At 39.9% G+C, this 24,860-nt stretch overlaps 1 protein-coding gene across 2 annotated transcripts in view; it reads right to left on the bottom strand.

Moving 5' to 3' along the window:
* Window positions 1-24,860, bottom strand: part of coro1ca (coronin, actin binding protein, 1Ca) — a 40,718-nt gene that overhangs the window by 9,464 nt on the left and 6,394 nt on the right. For both annotated transcript variants that reach the window (XM_046841486.1, XM_046841487.1), the window contains 2 exons: window positions 13,400-13,596; window positions 1,677-1,799 (listed from right to left, as the gene is read on the bottom strand). In XM_046841486.1, coding sequence (XP_046697442.1) covers window positions 1,677-1,799; window positions 13,400-13,596 — 320 coding nt within the window. The remainder of the gene's footprint in view (window positions 1-1,676; window positions 1,800-13,399; window positions 13,597-24,860) is intronic.

Raw genomic sequence — 24,860 nt, 5'->3', positions numbered from 1 at the left:
TAAATGCCAATAAGAGCAATAATACAGTAAATAACGGAATAAAAATGTACACCAAACTAACATCGATGTGTTTGTCTTCTATACAAGAGGGAATAGGATGGGACTGTTCTCAACTACTCAATCTACATGCTTTGCAATTAGCTTTAAAATGTGACCATTTCAAACAATTGGCACTGGGATGAGATCTTTCCAAATTATAGGTCTTAGGAAGAGACCATTCCAGACTATAGGTCTTGGGAAAACATCTTTCCAAACTAAAGGTTAACAGGGCTGTTCATAATTGTGGTTGCAGAGATTGGAATTTTCCAAACTATAGACCTTGAGATGTGTTTTCCAAACTATAGGTCTTTATAATCTATATGTCTGGGTCTTGGAATGGGTCTTTTTCAAACTACGAGCCATGACAAGATTCTTAACTAAACTATGAGCCTTCTCCAAACTACACACCCTAGGAATGAAAGGCTCTTTCCAAACTATCCAAAAGGTCACTTAAGCAATTCCAAACAGGAATGGGATGTTTCCAAACTATAGGATATTTGGATGGGATATTCACAAACTGACTGATTTTAGGGGATTTGACTCATTTTTAAAATAGAAAACTATCATGACATTCTAGTACCAAACTTTATCACAAAAATAAAAAGAATAGTACTGAATCATGAAAATGTGACCAAATGTGCTAAATAAAATAAATATGAATATACATCATTAATAAATTATAAATAATAAATAGAATACATCGCTCTCCGTGCCCCTCCAGTAATGAAAGCAGAACGAAGTCAAGGCGGAATTTTTTTTTTTTTGCAGATAGCTAATAGTTCCAGCAATCAACTATCCGTGCCGATGATTTGGCAAAACTCAATGAATCGGTTGACCTCCAAATAGGATCCTTCCGAACCTAAACCCATGAGATCAAACTTGTTTAAAGCCTTTTTACACCTTTTCTAAACGATGCAATTGTTTTGCCCTAAATCAAAAGGAAAAATTCATAAGAAATTTTTCTAATTCACAGAAAGTTTGCTCAACACACAATTAAAAACAACTATAAAAAACTTGGTACATTCTGTATATGATGTAACATTGCGAATTTTAAAATGCTTTCGGTCTGTAATTAAAGCTCTGTTTAGCAAACTAGCGTGTAAAAGCAAACCGAGCAAGCAATGGCGGCCTGTTTAGTCTACGCGAACATTCAAACACTTTCCGTTTCAGTCCTAAAACGGATTTACAGGATTGGACATGCTCATTAGCATACCTGGCCACACCCAGATTGCCTAGCATGCTGGAGTTTTCATACTCCTTATTTATTATAACCCTTATAAAGTTTACTATCCTACAAAACACTGGAAGCATTCATCGGCACATGAATCATCCTAAAGCAGGAAGTGAGGATCTGCACAGGCTCATCAGCTGCTATTTTAATGACTCATACTTTGATTAATGCTACAATAAGTAAACCGAATGGGTGGCACAAACATCTTTAAATGTAACATAATAACAAACCAATAAACACTAGAACAAATGTATGATTTAGTATTGATTTATTGCGTGTGCTTGGCCTCTGAATACAAGACTGGTTTGCACATTGAAAGTGTAGACGTCATATCATATATCTCAAAAGTTTGTGGATTTAACACACAACATATGTAAGCGTAAGAATAAAAGAAAAAAAATCTTACCATGATGGTGCAGTCCTCAGAGCCGCTGGCGATCACTTGATCGTTGTGAGGACACCAGTCGATGTCCAACACTGGCCCCGTGTGTCCACATACCGTCGGGTAGGACTTATCTATACGGCCCGACTGCAAAAAGAGGAGAGAATAAAACATGTTTAAGCACAATAACAAATTATAAAAATGTCTGACGTATAAGGTAAGACACAAATCCTCTCCCAGGTTCATTCATATTTCCTGTATACTTTATTTTCTTATAGCCATATGCCACTTTGTGAAGCTCAACAACTTTGGTTTTACCCATTGTGATGAACCTCATATTTATACCCCTGTGGTACAGGAAGTCATGCTTGAAATATATTTTCTGTTCCTAGTCACCCAAGTGTATTAAAAGAAAAATATTAAATAGCAATGGGAATATACTTCAAATAAAATTTATTTTTAAAATGTATAAAAAAGTGGCATATATAATATCAAAATGTGCTAAATGAAATAAATATGAATATATTATATTTTATAAATGCTGAGAACAATAAAAGACATGCATTCAAAACTGAAACAAAAAGTAACAACCAAAAAAAAAAAGCCACTTCAAATAAACAGCATGTAGCATCAGTGATTCACTCTTGATCTAGAGCTGTATAACGCAACCCGGAAAAACTATCGGTATGGATTTTTGCTGATTACCGATTAATCAGTCGACCTCTAGTATAGTATAGTATACCTTGTGGAAGATTTGTCTTTTTTCCAATATTAGGTCTTTATTGGTTAGGACACATGGATAAGTCCGATGTTCCCGAAGTTTCCCCCCTTAAGGATATAATGTTGCATAGAGATGTATATAAAAAAATAATAATTTAATTCCAGCAAAGTTCCAGCAATCAACCAGAAAATCCGATGAATCGATCGAACTCGAGTAAAGAGCAGTGCAGATTCTTCAAAAACGGGACTATTCCAAACCATGGGTCTTGAAATGAGACCATTCGAACTAAAGGAAATTTAACTCAACCCCAAACTGCAGGACATGGGATAAGACCTGCCCAAACTACAGGTCATGAAATGGGACCATTTCAACTAAAGCCAATTGAATAGGACCTGGCCAAACTTGCGGCCATAGCATTGGACTATTCCAAACTAGAGGCATTTTCATTAGTAAGGAATCAAACACACACTGTACCATTTGGGGAAAAAAACAAATAGTTCAAAAGATTATCTAAGCATTTGGGCTGCCAAAAAAGAAAGTTACATCATAAATAATTTGTATTAGTTTTGGCATATTTATGGTTAGCTACATTTGCATCTTACACGTTATCCTTTTCATACTCGGGTTTTCAGCATTTGAATTACAGATGGCATTCCTGTGCAATGAGCTCTAGCTTGCATCGCATTCCTGTACTAAATGTGAACGAGGGCCATCGAAGGGAATGTGCGAGAATCTGGACGTGGACAAACAGGACTTTAGGAAAATAAAACAAACAAACACAATGTAGGAAATGATCTACACTGTACAACAACCATGAAGTAATAACACAAAATATACAATTCCTGTGGTAACATTGATAACGAAATTATTGCTACATGACTGGACACGACTGAGGTAAATCATCAGCATGCTAGTTTGCTAGCTAACAAACTTTTTTCCCTGACATGTTAAAGTCATAGTAGCTGCAAAACAAGATAGAATGGATTATTTTTTTGGTAATTACCCTAACATCTGAGGTAAAAAACCCACAAAAAACTCTCAATGTCTATAATTACACTGTAATTACACTTTGGTTTGTAACAGTTTGGTGTAACAGTTAAAGCCAAACTGTTATAACAACCAATCAATTCCCTGACCAACCTTTAGCTGAGAATTTGTACCCGACCAATCTTAGCTGTCCAACCTTACACCAAACACAGCCGACAAACGTTGCACAAATCAAAGTCGACCAAACTTAGCAATCTATCTTCAGCCAACCAACTGTAGCACAAACCGTAGCACTAACTGTAGCCAATCAATTAGCGCTGACTAACCTTGCGCTGACTAAGCTTTACTGTTACAAAGCTGGACAATGAAGACTCATTACCTAAAAGTCCAATAAACACAAGCTTACAGAAATCGTCATCACATCAAGATGCTGTTATTTGATTCAACACTTTTTTCAGCGAACCATTTATTATTAGCCTTAGGACATGTCTCAAACAATGATGTCCCTATGACCGAAAAAAAAAATTATGCATAATTAAAGCGAGTGCGTTAATAGAAACGTGTGATTTGAATTCAAGCTCACTATAACGAATGAAATTTCTTTGTTTCTGTCATTCGTTTTCTGTAACTGCAGCTAAATCTATACATCTAGATTTAGATCCATAGACAACAAGGCACCCACACAGTCTCTCAATCGCACACAATGAAAAGCACCAAATGAAAGGACGTCTGCGGCTCTGCTTCCCCACAACTGACTTCCAGATGACGTCAGGGCCTTTTGGGTGTGCTAGGTCATGACCTTTGGACCTTTGGCCCCATGCGAAACAAAGAGTGTGAACGTGGCCGAGCAGGTGACTAGGCATTCAACAGCTGTTGTGTGTGTGGTTGCCACGCCTCCTGCTTCATGACATCACTAAGAACACGACCAATCCCAGCACCACAGGAAACGAGGACACGAGCAGACTACAAACCGAAAGACAAGGACACACCCACAAACACACCACACACTTTAAAAAAATAAATAAAAAAATGACACAATAGACTTCAGAGCTGTACATAGAACAATGGTTTCCCATAGATTCTTTAGTGTCAACAAAAGCAAGAACACAAAAGTGGACACTGACTCTCAGGCTCAGTACTGATGGACAATTCCACATGACTGATGCAGTAAATAGATCCATCAGGAATAAAAAGAAAAGTGCTAAGTACGGTGTCCTTACACTGGAGACTCCTTCCTATTTAATAACCCAATTCATATGCCAAGAAACCGTTACATAAAAATATAGTACCCACAGACATCAACGGTGTCTGATGTCCCACTTCTCAAGTTCAGGCAAATAGCAAGAGGTCGTCGCAGGGCCATTTTTAAAAAATGACCTAAAAAAAAACAGTTGAGAAATCCTGTCAAGTTGGGATGGGAGAGAAAAAAAACATCGCACTTGTGTATGAGTTCAGGACGAGGGCAAAGGAGAGAATACACGAAGTCAAGGAAAGCTAAAGGGCTCACTACCCTCATTTTTATCCACAGTCTTTAAATAAAGTGCTGTTAGCTTCATGCCATACAAAACTTCTGTCTGACTCTTTTAAACCACATTATCTATATACCTATTAGGAGTAGTCAATAAAAACAAATCACCTCATCACTTATATGGAATGCTGTATTGATCCAATAGCCTCATAATAACTTTTCATAGTAATATTTATCATTACATCCATCCATCCATCCCTCTCTCGTATTGCTAAAACTGGTTACCTATACAGTGGAACCTCGGAGCTCGCGGCCTCAGCGCTCGCGACCTCGCATGCTCGCGACTTTCATTCCGACCGGCGACTCTCATTCAGATCGACTCGTGAGCAACCGCAGCCGCTCAAAACGCTAGTTTTAACATTTCTAATCAAGGTTTATCTCATTAAAATTGTCTAAAAAATGCTTTAAAACTATTTTTATTATGTTAATAGTGAAATAGTGTTATTTACTGATTTAAATCGATTTCGTATAGTGTTCTTTGGGTTTTTACTGAGTTGGAAGGGGCGTATCAAAAGGTTGCGAAAATTCAGAACTCGCGACCGGTCTTGGTCCCTAACCCTCGCGAGCGCCGAGGTTCCACTGTAATTCTTAAGTACTGACATAACTGATTTTGTATATTTCCATTTCTGTACACAGCAATGCTGGGAAGCTAGGATCAGAGCACTGGGTTAGTCATGATACAACACACCTAGAACATAGAGGGTCAAGGGCCTTGGTCAAGGGCCCAGGCTGGGAATACTGGTGCTTAAACCCCAGATGTTCCGATCGGTAACCCATAACCTTAACCACTGAGCAACCACTTGTCAACATTAGAAATGCTTCGGAATCAAAAGGGTACAGCGGAATAACAAGAAAAATGCTCCGACACTGGAGACTCCTTCCTTATGTAAACCTTCCCGGTATTAACCATTCAATAAAACGTGCGCAAATTATATTTAATATCATATGCCTATATTTAAACATATATACCAGACTCTTATTTCTTCTTCTATTCTCCTCCAAGTTAGACAAAACGAACAAATTCAGACAAAACACTGTTTATGTTCTATTGAGAAAACTCAACACGTGTTCTCTGTCCAAAAGACTATCCTGTACCTAAAAAGATAAAGCCCACAGATTTGCTGTTGGCTTTACAAAAGAACAGACACTGAAAAACTCTTGCATTGAAGCTGACCTATCTTGCTGCTGTGTAAAATCAAGTTAAATAAAATGAAATTAAGACCTTCTGACTAATCATGGGTGAGAATTCAATGTCTGGGTGTGGATCCATTGCATTTGACACTGTAGATCAAAGAAGACCTTTAAACAGACAGAGAACTTTGTGGGTCTCCCTATTCCTGTAAGAATCAGGGATGTTAATAAAGTCAGGTACTGATGTAGGTGAGGTGAGGAGGCCTGGGGTGCAGTCAGATAGAAAAATTCATCTCAAAGGTGTTCAATAGGGTTGAGGTCGGAGATCTATCACAGGAAATGTTCCACTCCAACCCCATGTATAGCAGATCTTCAGAGAGCTGGCTTTGTACACATTTTTTAATGAAGAGGAACATCAGACAATGCGTTGGACTTTTTAAGTTTCTTTGTATACATTGCCAAAAGAATCAACATTGATGATTGATCTAACTCGGATGAGATGCCCAGCACTGATGGCTGTGTGAATAACGAGTTTATTACTTGTCAGTGGTAGTGAAACAAAAACAAAAAAAAAGATATAAAGTAGGCTTGGAAATCAGACTCTGAAGCCAAAAATCTAATTTGAAATACGAGTGTAACTTTATCTTTTAAACTGCACATTAATAACATTACTCAAATTATATTCCATCAGCTCCTTTGACTGGAACCCCCCATATCTGGTTACAAGATGCCAAAGAATTGATCCATGCTCCTCCCCCCCGTCTCGACCAGCATAATGCACTGCACTGAATTTTCAGATCCACCACCGTTACTACAACTTGCACAAAATGTGGCAGCAAGAATATTAACACCCACAAGTCACATTGGGCATTTTTTAGCACAGACTATCCAATTTTATTAATAGTTTTTACATCTAGTTATATGAACAAAAGGTTGTGGACGCCTGTCGATAGGATTGGTATTAGCTTTTTTTGTGAACATCCTATTCCACATTTAGTCCCTATTCACTGTAATATTAATCTCCACTCTTCTGAAATATTGTTCCACTTGATTTTGGAGAGTGCTTGTGGAGATTTGTGCTCGTTCAGCCATTTAGTAAAGTCAGATGCTGATGTAGGGCGAGGAGTCCTGGAGTGTAGCCAATTGTTTGGAACCGGTCTCCTAGATCAAGTGAAGAGGAAAGACATCCAAATCAATTATGTCTTTCCATCTTTGTGGTAGCAGTTTAGGGAGAAACCTGTTATGGCTAAGTATTTTGCCCATGTACAACTATCATTGGCGGAGAACATCACCTGGTCCCAGTAGCGTCTTTACCATCTCCCACCACCTATTCTCACAGAGGGACCATCGAGAGCATCATGGGCACTTGCATCACCGCCTGGTTTTAGAATCGCACAGGTTCAGACAATGGATAGTGAGGAGGGTTGAGAAAGATTGTTGGGGTCTCTCTTCATTCGCTGCATTTGGCCCTTATCCAAGACATCATCTCATTCATAAAACTGAGCAGCAATGGGGTTAAGGGTCTTGCTCGGGGGCCCAGGATGCAACGTCCAATACCTTAAACACAAAGCTACCACCTTTCCAGTTGCACGACCTGCTGCATACACAAGGCCACCAGCATTGGAGCTGATCTCACATACACCCTTCACAAACAGTCCTTAATCTTATGCCGTCTGGGAATTGGTACCGGAGCATTCGGGCCGTCACGTCCAGACTGTATAAAAGTTTCTTTCCGCAAACCATATGAGTGCTCAATACAAACACACAGATAAATTAACATTTATTATATGCACAATTCATTCACAAATCTACCTCACAGCGTCACTATGTCTATCGTCTCACTATCGTCTGTTGTCCTCGGCATTAAATGTGCAACTTATGTAGTGTTCCGGGTAGTTTTGTATAGCTCTGTGCGATTTGTGTTACCTTTCGTTACTCCTCTACTGTATATGGCTGGAATGACAAAAAAAATAAAATACAAAAAAAATAATATACAAAGCACGACTTGATTTCTGATCAACTTTTAGTCCATTATTCATCAGTTCTTTTGATTTATTTCCACACTTCATATTAAGTGAATAATAAAAAAAAAAATTAAAAAAAGATTTACTACTATAATTTTTTTAATCATTTTATTATTTATTTATTTGATGAATTTTAATTCTCCAGCCAAATCAAAACAAGATAACAGAAAGATAATATATTTTCTGTGCCTTAATCAAATGTAGGCAAAAAAATGCAGACAGGATAAAAAAAATATTTGTTATAATGTAATTAAATAAATTAAATCTACTTGGAAAAAAATTAATAAATAAAAAATATCGTTTTAATGAATGGACATTCGGTGCCACCCAGATGAGGATGGGTTCCCTCTTGAGTCTGGTTCCTCTCAAGATTTTTTAAGTTGTCACTAGCTTGTTTATTAGAGATCAACCTAAAATTATGAGGAACAAATGTAGACATTCTTTTTACAACTTAACCTTTTTATCTCTGTAAAGCTGCTTCAATTCATGTCTATTGTTAAAAACTTTATACAAGTAAAAATGAACTGAAATAAGGAACGTTAAATTGGCCAAATGAGCGTCTGTAAACTCTACACAGGGCCTAATTAACCTTTCGCATATCTAAATATCGTGTTAAACTGCAAATTACACAGTGTGTGTTGGGCCTTACGCCAGTTACAGTACAGCTACAGTACTCCAAAAACCAACCAACTAGCTGCAACAAGACTGATAAATGCAGACAAGAGAGAAGGATAGGAGAAAAGATAGGGATAAGGCGATAGAGAGAGAGAGAGCCGTAATTCATTCAAACGACATTAAAACAAAATCTATTCGCGCACACACATGCCGAGTCGGCAGAGTTCCAACCAGATACAGTGAAGCACTTGACTCGAAGGAAGGGGGAAGAAAACCTGAACTGCACCCTTTCAGCCCAGTCAGAAGACTGAAGACCTCCGATTGGTCGACTGCTCTAAAGTTTAGCCAATGGGGAAGCAGCAGGAAGTTGGGCTGGAAGAGTGACAGGCGGGGAGCAGAGTATGACCATATATGGTAAAATCTGAAGTCGGTGGCCTCCAGAGCTCAAAAGGAGGAAGAGTCTGCTGGAATACAGATTGGGAATGAGAATGACACGTGCAGTCAGTCATACACTCGAACGTGCACGCGCACGCGCACACACACACACACACACACACACACACACACACACGTCTACTTGGTGATATTTGCCCTTTGGCAGAAATCTTCATCAGGATCTGCTATTAGACACACACACACCCTATATGAACACGTCACCTAAAGCAGACCTTAAACAGGATGAATAAATGGGCTTTGCTTTGACCAAACCAGAATGCCGCTTCCTCTCCCTCTGTCTCACCCTCAAGCCCGCCCCCTCCCATTCCTCTCTTCCTCTCAGCTTGCCTCGCAGGATGAGCCGAGGCCGTAACACCGACCTTACAAAACTGCAACCAAATGCGATCACTCTAAATCAGCTCCGGCATTTAATCACCAGGAGCTCGAAAATGAGCGCGAGATGCCGAGTATGAGGAATAATGTGCGAAGAGCTCTCTCTCTCTCGCGCCGCTTAATTCATGGTCTGAATGGACAGCAGGAATGCGTGAGCCAAAGACAGAGGAAGGAGGAGGGGAGCGAGTGAGAGAGTGGAGGATCTCCTGCCGTTCCCTTCATATGATAATGAGAGAACGTGGAACACTGGCCGAGAGAGGAGTAGGAAGGGAGGAAAGATGGGATTAGCCCGAGCAGGCAAATCCAGATCAGGAAGGTGTGGCGATTTCTTTATGTTCACAAACACACACACACACACACACACACACACACACACACACACACACACACACACACACACACACACAGTGTAGGGACCACGGTGTGTAGGAAAAAAGCAGGAAGAATTACTTGAGCTGAGTCATGCCAGTCAATCAGCCACCTACACACAGAGAAACACACACGTACACACAGTACCTATTTCTTTACCTAAAAAGGTCAAATGAATCGAGGGGTGACTAAAAGCAGAAACAGCACGCTGGACATGGCATAAAGGAGACAAAGCTGCAAACACAGGCCAGTTTTGTCCCGCTATAGTTACTTTCAAGTCAGAAACTGTGCAACGTGTACAGTATTCATGGAACTGGATGAACATGGAATTCATGGGATTCATCCAAGCTCTACTGCCACCTGATCAACAGAAGGGTTGGGCAACATGACAAAAATATGGTTTAAAAATATTGACATCAAATGATTTATTAATCATGTGTAATACGGACTTTCCAATCTTACAATAGCGATAATAAAACGACAAAATCGTACAAATATATATATATATATTTTAGATATATTCGATTCGTTTTTATTTGTATAGCACTTTGAACAATGGCCATTGTCTCGAAGCAGCTTTACACAGATAATGCGGTAATAGAGAATGGATTTTTTTTTTGGTTTTTTTTGTAAGTTTATTTATAATGAGCGAGCCGGTGGCGATTGTGGGAAGGAAAAACTAAGCTGGCATAAGGAAGAAACCTTGAGAGCAACCTCATCCTCATCTGGGTGGCACCGAATGTCCATTTATTACAGTTAAACATTGTGTTGTGCAGTGATGATCAAATGCAACCCGTAGTCCCAAATCATTGTAGGAAAGCGATGATATTAAGTACAGTCCGTGTGGTAGGCAAACGTAGCAGCGAATGCTCCGCCTCCAGTTGCAACAATACGGCACAACTAAAAAAAGACTGTATATCGTCAGGTCTTTGCATCACAGGAGTTGGCTAATGTCCCCCTTTTTTTTTTTTTTAATTAGTTGAGAATATGAGAGTTTCATGGTGACTCAGTCAAAATAAAACCTTCTCTACTGTTATTCGAATCATTTCGAAACCTGTTAAAGCAGAAGCAGGGAATGAATAAGGCTTAGAGCTGCAGGAATCCTAGTGAGGGACGCCGAGTGTGAAGGCGTAAGCTGGAGATGCAGAACAGAAGCTGCAGACAAAGGCCTGGGACGCACATGTGGGAACAAAAGGTCCGTGGGACTAATGGGAGAGCAGGACGGTAGGGCCAGATGGGCTCCAGACAGATGCACACACACCACACTCTAAATGTGTGTGAGAGAGAGAACTTCAAATTGAGAAGGTAAGCACCGGGTTAACAGCAGGGCAAGCCTGCACGAACCTGTGCACTCTAACAAAAAGCTTCTCATTCCTGAAAATCTCGAGTTGGAACAAGATGCAACGAGTCGGCTCATCGTGTGTCACGCGTCACGTCGCCATACAGAGACGTTTTGAAGAAGGAGGAAGAGAAAACCAGCAGAATGTAAAAATCAGAAACTACAAAGCCACAAACATGGAGGGGGGGGAAACCCACATGCCATGTTGATGATGCATTTATATCCAAGCCTGCATCAGAACAATGAGATGAACAGATTTGGTTTTAGAAGTTCCATACAAAAAAAAAAAACAAAAAAAAAAATTGACAGTTGACGTAGATTTTCGAAGCCGAATTCCTCTAGAGAGCGGCACAAACAACCCTTGCAGAAAGCGTACACCAGGCTGATGGTGTATGTGGTGTATGCTCGTGAAAACATTACTTGTCGTCTCCATTTTCGAACCTGACACGAAGCAAACACACTGAACACACCCAGGTTGCAGGACAAGAACGACAGCCTACACGAATGGCATATAGATCATCCAGTACTCTTGTTAAACTCAAGCAAATTAGAATGTTTTTGAGTTTTTGATTGAGACCAAGTCTCCAATGCCAGGTCCGTTTCCGTTTTCCTGGGCTTTTTGTTGCTTTGTGGTAATTTGAGACTCCGTCACCAAGAGTGACAGCTGTGGGGCCAAATCGAATATCCATTCAGGGTCAAAACAGTCCACCTTCTGCTCGTCCTCTATCGTCAGGATACAATTTCATTTGTAGCATTCAATCACTTCACAAAAATTCTGGGAAAGCACTTTGGGACCTTGCAAGGGTCAATCAAAGAAGTCGAGTCCTTGTGCTGTGCATCAGGTGCAGAAGCTGCTTAAAAAAAAACAGACGCATGAGTGCTGCAGCATTGCTTTAGAGGTTGCCGCTCGTCAGTGCTCAGGATGGCTTTTCCTAGCTATTCTAAGCGGTCAGACCCAATCCAAGGCAAAGACAACAGAAGGTCACTGGGGTTGATAAGGTCAGGGAAATTAAACTCTGGGGTTAAGGATCCCTGATGATCGCTTGGTTGCACAGCAGACCGATTTGTCTCGCTTCTGAACAGGAAAGTCTATGCACTTACATCACAGGGTGACAGATGTCACACAACCCCTCTGCTGAGTCAGAGAAAAGTGTGAATATGATGGCACGCTGGATATCACTATCAAGAGTTCAATAAAAGTAATCCTCCAACAAGGGACGGAAAAAAGCAGGATTTCAAAGCAAAGGGATCCGATTTCCTCGAAGCGGAAAATCTGATATCAGCACGGCACATTTTCAGTGGAAACAAGGGCAGCATTACGACGGTTTTCCCCTCTACTACCACTGCACATTCTGCATTTGCCCCTATGGGACCCTGTTATAGAAAATAACTAGTATTTACATATACATTTATGGCAATCTAATCTAGTGACTTACAATTATCATATTCACACCATTGAGAAGGTATGGGGTTAAGGGCCTTGCTCAGGGACCACAGGAGTGGCAGCTTGGTGTAGCTGGGATTTGAACTCACAACCTTCAGAACCAAAGACCAATGCCTTAACCAATAAGCTATAGTACAGGGGAAACAAGAGCAGTTTTACCACAATCTTTCCCTCAACCCCCACCACACAATCTGCATTTGCCCATATGGGACCCTGCTGTAGAAAAGAATAGGATTGATTTACTGCCACCTTCACAGATCAAATAGCAATATGCTGTATGGTTCTGGATTTTTGCCATACATGTCCGAGCTGAGGCCGACTCTTGAAAACGCTCCAACAGTAACGATGAGACAAAATGGTCGGCATCGAACATTGTGACATTGCTACCTTACTGAGGATCTTGCTTTGTGGCACTAAAAAGGTTCTAGCATATAAAACCCCAACCCCTCACAAAATCCACCCTCTAATAACTATGCAAATAAATGTCCACCTTTCCCTCAACCAAGCAATGGCTAGGACTAATGAGTGTTAATATGAACAATTAAAATGCAAGCTGCTACTGTAGAGCAAGAGCACCCCACATCCAGGGGAGAGACATTGGCATTCTAAAGTGTATTTAATTGGACAAACACAATACTATTAACAGAATGCATAGTGAAAAACCTCTAGAAAGTCCTCCATAACAGACATGGACTTGCATATAAAATGCAAGTCCCTTGATCAAGACCCCAAATTGACGAACTAGTATCGGTAAGCCTTACCTTCTGAAGAGGCAGAACCATGAACGCTCCGCCGCCACTGGCCTCCACGATGATGGCGACAAATCTGGGGTTTACGGCGCAGAAGGCGCTGTCCCACGTAACCCGGGACACCCTGATGTCATCGTAGCACTGGTCATTCTTTACCGCCTGGCCGAACACGTGCCGGAACTTACTCTGCCTCACTACCCGTCTCATATCTGCAGAAGGAAGAGGGAGAGATTAGCGTTGCGATAGTGTAGAAAGCAAACAAATGGTGACCAGATGTTAACCGAAAATCCTGACTGGGGCCATATAGATCAACGATTTCTCAGGGTGGAAATCATGGAGTTTTTACATCTGGTTGAGGTCGAACAATAAGCATCATCTGCCAGGTCATGAATACAGGTTAGGATTGTACTCCTTAATGTGCTTTAACACTTGGAGGAGAACAGTAACTATTCCTATCTGCACCCCTAGGATTGGTGAGAGTTCTGAGAAACGTTGGGTAACGGACAGAAACTGCCAACAAGACACTCGTGGAATCCTGCAACCCACAAAAATAGAGCCTCCAAGCTATTATAACACATGAACACATCGAATGGTGGTTTAGGGCACAACAGCAGCGAACATGCTTGAACCATGGCATGATAACGAGCTGTACACAAACGGCATGGATTACAGTCCGGACTGGAAGAACCACAGCTCTTCTGTGTGCAATCCTGTGCAATATACCAAGCACATTTCATTCCAGAAAATCACGCAAACAAAGAGGCATGTCAAAGATTACTACTACTCTTGTGGACTCAAGATTAGCGAACTTCGATACAAGCAAAATACATACACTGGAAAAACAGCTTTGGCGAATGATTCAGGGAATTTAGACAGCTTCTTTTTACATCGACAGAAAAACTGTTGCACCTTGCAACTGAGCAATAGGTTTACATGCTTGCTCAAGGTAGGATTTAAACTCACGATCATACAGCAAAAACTACCCAAAGCAGCACCAAATCCAGCAAGCTGAAGTTCAACCAGGCAAGTCCTAGACAAGACTATTAGAACCCTGAGAAAATAATAGTTCAGAAGTAAAAATCAAATATGGCACGCATGGAGTAGATAACACCCTAAAGTCTGGTCACACTGTCCCATCATTTTATTTCAGCAACAGTACAGACATGAAATCAAGACCAAATCTTTTTGTTGCTTCAAATAAACATTACTAGCTCATATTCATCATTTGAGCATAGAACAAAAAAAAACAAACAAACAAAATGGAATGAGGATATGGAGTGCACTGAGTTCCTCTGCTACAGAGGGGAGGGGGATGGTAGACACCAGTACAGGAAGTGGTTCCTGTTGGCGGGTGTGGTGACCAGTGTGACTCAGGCAGATAATGTGGACTTTGTCTCCCGATAAAACCTTCACATGCTGTCACATGCCAAGTTGCTGCCTCTGCTGCTCTCGTCTCACTTTGGGAGGTTACAATATGCTTGTCTTAAGTGTCTTGTTCGTTGCATAGCAAAAAACATAACATAGTTCTGAACCTAGTAGATTTACATCTTTTAAGCAAATCTCAAGTCCCAAGTTAAAATTCTCATCAAAATCACTTACTCTTCCATTGAACCATGCTACAAAATACAAGATAATACTGATCAAATATAGCAATAATACACAAGCTGATGCTAGTCAGGAAACTATTGTTGACTAGCTAACATTTTCAGAGAAAGGAAAGCATAAGAATAGAAAGCAGTTGAAAGTTAGGAATAAAATCACCTTCAGTGTTTTAAAGCAAAATAATCAGTGACTGGGTGGTTACGATAGCTCTATTAAAAGTTTTGAAACACCAACACCGATTTTATAGCAACAATAAACAGGTGTTCCCTCACCAGCCTCGCTATTTTCAATGTCAGAGCCGGTCATGTTTGTGAGAAACCAAAAAGTTACAGTAGAAACAATAAAATATGCGAATTAAAATCGTTAGAACATGAAAACTGTGAAAGTCGCAGTATTATTAAACATTCACTTTTCTGGCTAATCAGGATGTTTCTACACTCTAGATACATCCAGAGGTGTGAAGGATATTGTGTTATTGTGTAATAGCCGTTGTGCTTTTTAATAATCAGTGTTATGTCCATTACGCATCATCCAAGATTTCAGTTTCAGGACATTTCTGGAACATGACCCTCAGAGTCGATTAAACATATGCAACAGGTGAAAAGAAATTGAGTTTTTTTTTTTTTCCATCGCATCTGCTCCAATCGGCGGGTTATTAAGGAAAAACACACATCATCCCAGAGCGCAGTGGAAACCTTATTCAAACCGTTGCTTGCAGGCTTCCCAATTCAGCAACAAGGGCCTTATTGTAAAAGCTTTTCTTTAATGAAAAGGTCACTTAGTGGCACAGTCAGTGTCGCTTCCCATTTCAGACCGTTTTCAAAGACTTGTTTCCTCATGATCGGCCCCCCCTGAAAAAAAAAGGAACCTGACAAGAGGAACATCAAAAAATTACTAAATCAAGGAGAAGTTCAGGTCTGGCAACATGACCATTTTTGGATAAGCATCATTGGATAAGCGTCTTTTCAATTCTACACCAGTTTCCTTGTTTTCAATTTCAGTCCATAATAGTACAGAGACAAGCATGTGAAGATCCACACCTCAAAAAAATGGCAAAAAAAGAAATAGCTTGGGATCTTGTTCAGGCTTGTTAAAAAATAAAATCATTCCTTTGAATGGCACCCTTAAGTGAACAAATTCAGAGACACATTCGTTAGTTTTGAAGGCCTGAAGAAAAAAAAGAATGATAGTCATGATTGAACGTTACTTAGCAGGTGCTTAAAGCCACCTAGAGCAACTTTTTTTAAGAATTCATCCATCAAGTGTGCTTAATAAAATAAAATAAAAAGATTTTATTGTGTAATACACTTCCAGCAGACAAGAAAAGTGTACAATTAAACATTAAAGCGAATGAACCCGTCTCCTAAACTCGATATGGTAAAACTAAAACAATTGAACTGCCTCGGCTGTGTGCTGAGGTTGCACATTTCACGAGCTTCCAAATGGTGAAGTCTGAGGGGAGGAAGTCTACGAGAGGCCAAATCCCACAATGAATGAGATGTAGTCTTTAAAAGGTCACCTCAGCTCCACACTAATCGGGTAATAATGGTGCTTTCAAAATCTCAGCGCCTCACTGTATTTCATTTGCTAACTCATTGCAATGTGACGTAGCAAAATATCTTTGTGAAAAAAAGAAAACAAATGAATAAACTTAGTCATACAACACAGACTTCGCCAACTAGTGTAACCAAAACTTACTTTCACTCAAACAGCAAATTTCCTGGTAAAACCATTAACCACACGCACACTATGAATAAAGGAAAATTTGCTACGTGAGAAATAAAACACATTTATTCATCACACACATGTAGCCAGCCAAAGCGAAAAAAAAAAACTTCTTGTTGCCAAGAAACGGCAACCTCGTCTCTCTCTTTTTTGGGAAAGTTACGGCTGAGCGTTACCAAGGTGCTAAATTAGGAGACTCGTTCCAAAACAGGTCCTCACAGAACAGTGAAATTTCTGCCACACGATATTTTGTAAGTAACATCATGCATTTATAAAACGTCTGTCATTCTGCGATTGAACTGTCGGCCCTGGCAAGCAGAACAATTTGGAAATTTCAATACTACTGTGGAAATCTTTTATTTTTTTTAATGCAGTGAAAAATTGACGAAAACCAGAGCAGGGAAATGTGTATATAACGTGTATAAAAAGTAGGGCAGAGAGCAAATCACATTACAAATACTTGATTCTAAAGCCGACAGCCAGATACGTGTGCAAAGTATTGTTGTGCTTTTACTAAGTGGAAGGTTGTGGTTTATGCTATGTAGTCACGTACTTGTTTGAAGTACACATCTACTCAACAAGAATCCAGTTTTGATCAGCAAAGCTCATATACATGTCAATATCATGTTCTTTCAAGAGCTGTGGGTGGATCCTCTTATCCAGGAAGCTGTGGGCTAAAAGACCAGCAGGAGAATAAATAAATATATAACCAACTGATAGTAAACAGGGAACTCTTTACGCAAATCGGATGAACCGGGAGTAAACTCCCGATAGTTTATAACATGGACTTATCCATGTTACATGTTTTTACATACAATTCTACATAAAGGTAGTCAGTAAACCTTTAACCCAACTGGCTTACCCTGTATCTTTACCAATGTACTCTGCTATGGCAATAGCAGGGTGTAAATTCGTAATAACGGCAAATAATTTCCCAGTAACAGGAAGTAACAGGAACGTGCAACCCGCATTTTCACATTTCCTTGTCTTTTTTTTTCAGCCAAGCTTCTCTGAGAAATAGGGAAGAGAAAGGAGATTTCTGTATTAAGACTGCGTTACTGACGAGAGTTTAGTCACATGGCTGCTCTTTTCGAAACCAGACACCAAGCTACCATGTTACTTGTCTGGCCGGCCACAACGTCTTTCTTGGCAGGCAAACGTCTGATAAGGCAGGAAGACAGAGTGAACGAGAGACATCACAAGGCCCCGGTAGAGTCCAGACGTGTGGACTGGACTTAGGCCAGTGTGTACACCGGCAGTGGCTGACTCACTGGAGACTGACGTTCGGAACATGGAGCAGACTAGACATGCCAAGAGACATATACACACACACAACTTCAGCCAGTGTTTACCAACATGCTCAAACTGCTTAGCAACATCGACCCAAACTCCCAGCAGTCATTACTTTAAAAAAAATAAATAATAATAATAAAGATAAAACAAGCAATGAATTTGACCTTTTATGTGCAAAAACGGTCTAAGGACACACTGCTGGTTTTAAATAGGTGAGGGTTGTCTTAAAAAGAAAATAAAAGCTGAAAGTATATATTACTAGCAGCCTTGGGATAAATCTGGGGCGAGATAATAATAATAATAAAAAAATTAAATCGAGATAAATTACACTCTGTGTACACTCAAGATATGGCGGTATGACACACAAACCAAAAATCACTGCTATAGCAACAAGCTATTTTACAAAATAGTTCCTACCACGGTGTTAATGAATCAAAAGTGTCTCTGGGAAAAAAAAGGGGCCTTAAAAAAAAAAAAAAAAAAAAAAAAACACAGCTTCGTCAGACAAAGGCAGTACGGAAACTTGCGCGAGACGAGCGATCAAGTCACTTACGCAAGCCAAGGTCTCATAAAAACAAAACCCCACAATGCAATCCAACTGCATAATCCTGTCATAACCACAGGCTACAAGGCCGCGCATTGTAGTTGCTTCATACACTGAGGAATTACCGTGAGGAATTTCGTGCAGCCAGACGCCGAACAGCAAGAAACCAGGCTTTACAAAAGGTAACAGCGAAGACCTTACAGAGAGGGAAAAAAATGACATGGATCCTGTGCCAAACCACAAAATATATCAGCTCTCAACCGGATGACTGGGCACCGATCGAAATCCTCAACTAGTCACTGGTGAAAAGAATGGACTGGGGTAAAAATACATGACAGGGATTTTCACTGGCACAGGCACACGTACTAATATTAGAGCAAAAAAACGGGCCAGGAGCTTTGGGCCGACCTTTGGTCTTCTACATTTGGGATGGGATTTGACAAATATTTCACAAAGGTTGCAATACTTAGGCTGGCTGGGAGTATTATGGATACTGATGGGTGCCAAATCTTGTGATATATACATGGTAAAAGTAAAATATTTTGGTTAAACTTCTCCATACCAGAATATGTACAGACCCCCCAATATTAGCAGATATCTTATAAACCAGTGTGGAAGCAGATACTTCCTTCAACTTTATCCAATTTTATTTAATAGAGAAATTCAAACAATTTATTCATAAAATGCGTTCTGATTGGACGAAAGCTTTATTCCTCTTCTACCCGAAATCTAAAAGTGTAAATATGTGCATTTGCATATTCGTGCCGCATATAGAGATAAAATACCCATCCAATCCATACGTACACGCTGTTACCATCAAACGTATCACTTTGAAGTGTTGGAAAAGCAGATTATTCCCTCACAGATGACCGAGTCATTACCTAAGAAGAAAGAATTACAACAATTAAATATATCTTTTACAGAAGGGACTCGTTGTTTTATTCCTCTTCGACCCCATGTCAGAAAACGTGAAGACTAATTCACAAACATGGAGCGTCCAGTCCATGTACAATTGGTTACCAATGAAATGACGATGTACAATGAACGCGTCAATAACAACCTTCACGGCTGTGGCTAGAAACAGACCAATTAGAAACAAAATCTGGTAATTAGCGCATAATGTAGCCAACATTACATTTCCAATGAAATGTCTTGATAGCACGATATGGCGATTCTTACCACATAGATGAGTAAAAAATCATTGCTAAATGAACTCTTCTTTCAGTATGCACTGGATAATAAAAAAACCTATAAAAAGTCAGGCATCTGACATGTCTAAAGGATAATAAAGGAGTTGACAAACCCAATGAAATACCATGAGTGTCTGTGTCTAACATCTCCACATTTCCTGCGTGTAGGCCTTAAAAAACTACTAAAAAAGGAAAAAGAAAGTTCCTACGTCTCCCCTGACAGACATTGACTATCACACTTTCAAAGCAGGACATAAACACTAGACAATGAAATCTTCCCTCAAAGTCAAAATGGACGGTTTTATAGGCTGTAGGTTTAGGCTGACCACATCTCCAAATTAGGGATGGTTTATAAGCTTCCTGTTTCCTGTAGTGCTCTGTTGAGGTGTTTATGGTGTTCCAAAACTGCTAATACTTTCCACATAAGAACCAAACATATTAGGGATTTGCATCTCCATAAATGAGCCCGAAGCAATTTGCATCTCGGTGCATAGCCAACGATACGATAAAGATGCATATAAAGCTACATATGATACGGTGCGATTCAACAATATTACCAGGCAGTGCGATCCGATTAGATTCAACACAATGCGATTGTGCAATAGAAAAAATATCATTCTATGCAATTTAATATGATACAGATAGTTAGCTTTTTATTGATGTGCCGTCTGAACCAAAGAATAATTCTACTTGCCTTCTAACTTTTTTTTTTTTTTTATGTGCAAAGTGGTTCAATCCCGTTCTAAAGCCAACAGACAACTATTAAACGCTTAAAACATGCAAAAAATCTCATTACGACCAAACATCATCTCCCTCAACAAAAGTAAATTGTTATTAATATCAACAAAACCAGGATTAAACATGTTCATCTGGTTTAGCAAGATCGTGGCCGAGAAAATAAATAAAAATAAATAAAAGAGGGCTAGGCTAACACACGCACCATCGGACCCAAACCATATGACTCAACCCCACATTGTATAAATTAGGAAGGCTGGATCATTAAAAACACATTCCCCTTCGCATTTTTCCCCTCAGCATTTCTTTGAAGATAAGGGGCCTTCAAGGGAAAAGTTAGAAGAGCAAAATTGTGCCTCACAGATGACCAAGACATGACCTAAGAAGAAAGAATTACATTCTTACAGACAAGACGTGTCGACACGTGTGGCGGCCATTAAATGGAGCCCAAGAACGGAGGATAAACCTTGGTTATAGGGCTTGGATAACACCATGGGAGATGGATTTTCATGGGAAAATCTAGGGTAATAACGGAATGAATTGTGGCCTGCACCTGCCGCCCCCCACAACCACCGTCAGCCACTGGTTATTTCTTTTTTACCAGCATGGTTTAGCAAAACAAACTATGTCAAGGTTATAGTAAAACATTTTTTTCCTAGCTAGCCATTACAAATGAGGTATAACACAACATTCTAGGGTCTAAAACTAAATCAGGATTCGGATAAACATGGTAAACTAAATAGGACTCCCTGCAGCACCACTCCAGTAGTCACGGTTCAGTCAAAATTTGTGTAGATTCACCCTTTCTCCCTCATATCTGCATGGGTTACAAATGGGGGTTCTTCAGGTTTCTCCAAGATCCCTCTCTGAAGGTGCCTTGGAAGACTTTAAACTGTAAGAAAGTTTGTGTTTACATGGTACCTTGAGTTGAACTGGTCTACCACCAAGGTTGCATTTGCATCTCATGCCCAGCATTTCTGGGACAGAATGAACGGTTGAAAGCCAAAACATATACCTATAATAGGTAGTGGTATTCCACCTGATTTGTGACAGGATTCTTATTGTCAAAGAATACAACATGCTTCTTACTATTGGTTTTCTAATAGTACTCTGAAGAAGACACAAGAAACAACATCCAATACATATAAAGTTGGCTGAAAAATCTCTATTCGAGTATGTTAAAAACTGTAGTAAATAGAAAAGAAAATTTGGACTCTGCTCGGTCCCTAAATGAACAAACTGGGGATCTCGGCCAGATCAGCGGTGCAGATGACCATCTTGGAATATACTCATCCCTAACCAGAGGCCATAAAATAGACTACTACTTGCTCCAAGACCTTATTTTACCCTTCCACTTCATCATCAAGAGTAAAAAAAGCTAAGTTCCAGGAGGGTTTCTTTTAAAAATCTGCCAACAGACAGACACTTTCCTGAGCGTAAAATAAGAGACAGACGCTTGCTACTTGCTTCCACAGCAAGTATGCGGTATGTGTGGCGATCTCATCAGTTACTGTTTTTAGGTAACACACAAAGGAAGCTTTGTATAGTAACGTCACATCACTGATTTTTGGGGATGTGAGGACTCATGGGACACAGTCCATTTTTTAACTAGAAATCAAGCTAAGAAACGCTATTTTATTGAAAGAAAACATTCAATAATATGGTTTAAGATGGAAGGCCATTGAAGTGTTCTCGGCATGCCGTTGGCATTACCTTCCAGCGCTGAGAATTTACACCATTGGACGGATCATTTGCAGGGTGGAATTTGTTTCGAGTTTGGTTCATTGCAGGTCTTCCCTTTTTTCACCCCAATCATTAAAGGCTTATTCCAGCTCACGAATGATAACACTCAGAGTCAGAGTTCCATCCGACACCAAATCTTTTTTTTTTAGAATCAATCGGCATGATACACCCCCTTTGTTTTAAACTGTAGGTACGTTTCCTGTTGAGGAGGTGTTTCAAATCGTTCACCTCAAAAGTCTTTCTGGGTAACATACTAGCTTCTATTCATACACACACACACACACACACACACACACACGCGCGTTTTCGAAGAATTGGATTAGGTCTTGACCTGGTCGATTTCCAGGGAGTCGATCCATCTGTCGGAGAAGTTTCCAGTTAAACAAAAAATAGGGGGAAAAAAGTGCATGCACAATAAAAAGGGCCTTTATTTGCTATTCATAACTTTCATCTGATTTAGGAAACGTCCCAAGCACTAAAGAGTTCGGAAGAGTTTCTCTTCCTTACTGTTCACAAGACGTGCAGGAATCACTGGTCAGCATGTGCTGGAGCTTTTTTTTTCTTTCCAGTGCTATAAAAACCCTAGTGCATTGTTCTGCTCTGACATAACTCTGAGCAAAGACTGAGAGAAAGAGAGCGAGAAAGAGAGAAGCAGAAGGGACTCTCGTTTGCCTGCACGGAAAAGCTAGAACGCCTTCTTTCATTTCAGTTTGGGCTCAGACAGTTTCACCACCATACATGGTTATGTTCAAGCAGCCCAAAGTGTATTTCTCTTTACTCTTATGTTATTGTGCTTCGATCACTATGAAATCTATAAAGCTGGAGCACTGCAACAAGAAGGTCAAGCGTGCTCCCTGACTCCTTATAAACCGTTGTTACAAAGATGCTACCATTATGGTACGCGCATTGTTAATAATTAATCTGGATCTCAGAACTACTATATATATTAGTCCGCTATAATAGACGCTGAATTATCAGTCATTAAGATGCTCAACCTGCATGCAGAGAACAAACCCAAAAAGAAATCTCCAACTAGTGAACACGTTCGGCACGTGGCAAATTATTTCAGCTGAACGTTAAGAGAAACAAACTGTCCGCACGCCAAGAGTGTGTAAAGCTGTTACTTATGCAAAGGGAAGATTTTGTCAATGCAAATACAGTGAATCACCTGTACATTTACATTTATATATTTGTTTGCTCAAAGTAAATCTTTGTACTGTTAAATGACCATGGCAGGCACTGTGTATCTGAAATCAGAACAGCTATAAACAGGTTATACCCTCTTAGACCCTCTCTTTTTTCCTCTTAAAATGCGTCGACACTGGAGACTCCGTCCAAAAATGCTGAATAAGCGTCTTCTCACAGGAAACGAACACTGCCAAATCAGCAGTGACGCACAATCAACCAATCGGAGCGAAGAGCGGATTATGTACTACAAGTCATTTCGACATGACACATGGGTAACAATACAGACTTGGGGGGGGAACTGGTTGAACAAGAGGTTTTAAATGATTCAACTCTTTTATTTAAAGAATAAAAAGCCTTCAGGGGAAAAGAAGGGTGAAAAGTTGTTTTTTTTTCTTTGCTATTATCACACGGATAAAGGGCATTTTCAATTCGCAGTCAATTGAAAACACAATACTAGCACTTGTCGGACATCCAGGCATGGGTCCAGTGCAGGTTTTCTTCACAATTTCTGTAAAAAATACATATTTTATCTTTAATGGATCATATCGGCTCTAAAGTTTTGCCATTTTAACCAACCAGTAAACCAACAAACACATAAAACCAGTTACTTAGAATTGCCTGACATTTTTTTTTGTTGATCCACATTATTCTTCTTATTCAAGTCAAGGTTACTTCTATAGCGCTTTTCACAACAGACAGTCTCAATGCTACTTCACAGAATTTAACAGTGAAGGTGAACGATGTGTATTTACTCCTCTTAGACCCATTTGTGGTGATATCAAGAGTGTGATTATAGTCTTTAAACAATACAGAACACTGAAGAGTGAGAACTAACATGAGCACTGAAGTGTGAGATTATGAGTAATGTCCTTTTTACAGTCTCAAACAGTCGTCATTTGAGATTATGGAACCAGGAGCTACTGGGCAACTCGTAAAATAGCTCAACTTTGGCGATCATCAAAGATACAACACCAGCTTCTCCAAGCCAGAGCCTTTACACACTCAAAAAGGTCCAATGTCCAAACTCCACAAACCTTATTCCAAAAAAAAAAAAGTTCACCTTGTCTATTATTCATGTCGAATCAAAGCTACCTGCTTGCGTCTAAGTGAGGAGCACAGGTTCAGAAAGACTCCTCTTGTGTCAACAGAGCGACTCTATAATTAAACCCAAACATCAAGAACTTATTCAGGAGTTTCAGCTATGTATATTGCTACAGGCTGAGACGCGCTATACAATGAATTTGCTAAGAGGAGTTCCTACTACTACTACAGGGTGCAATAATGACTTATCAGTGGATGGTGTAACTAGAATTCCACTTTTGACATGGAATTATGTGCATTCTAATGCCTTTAATCCCGTTGCTGCAGCAAGTTGCTCCATATGAACATAAAAACAAAACATTGCTGTTGTGTTGTTAATGAATTCCAATCTTGGGATCCATAGCAGTTCGGT

Source organism: Silurus meridionalis, chromosome 27, assembly GCF_014805685.1.
Source record: "Silurus meridionalis isolate SWU-2019-XX chromosome 27, ASM1480568v1, whole genome shotgun sequence".
Lineage (NCBI taxonomy): Eukaryota > Metazoa > Chordata > Actinopteri > Siluriformes > Siluridae > Silurus > Silurus meridionalis.
This window is presented reverse-complemented; position numbering and strand designations above follow the sequence as displayed.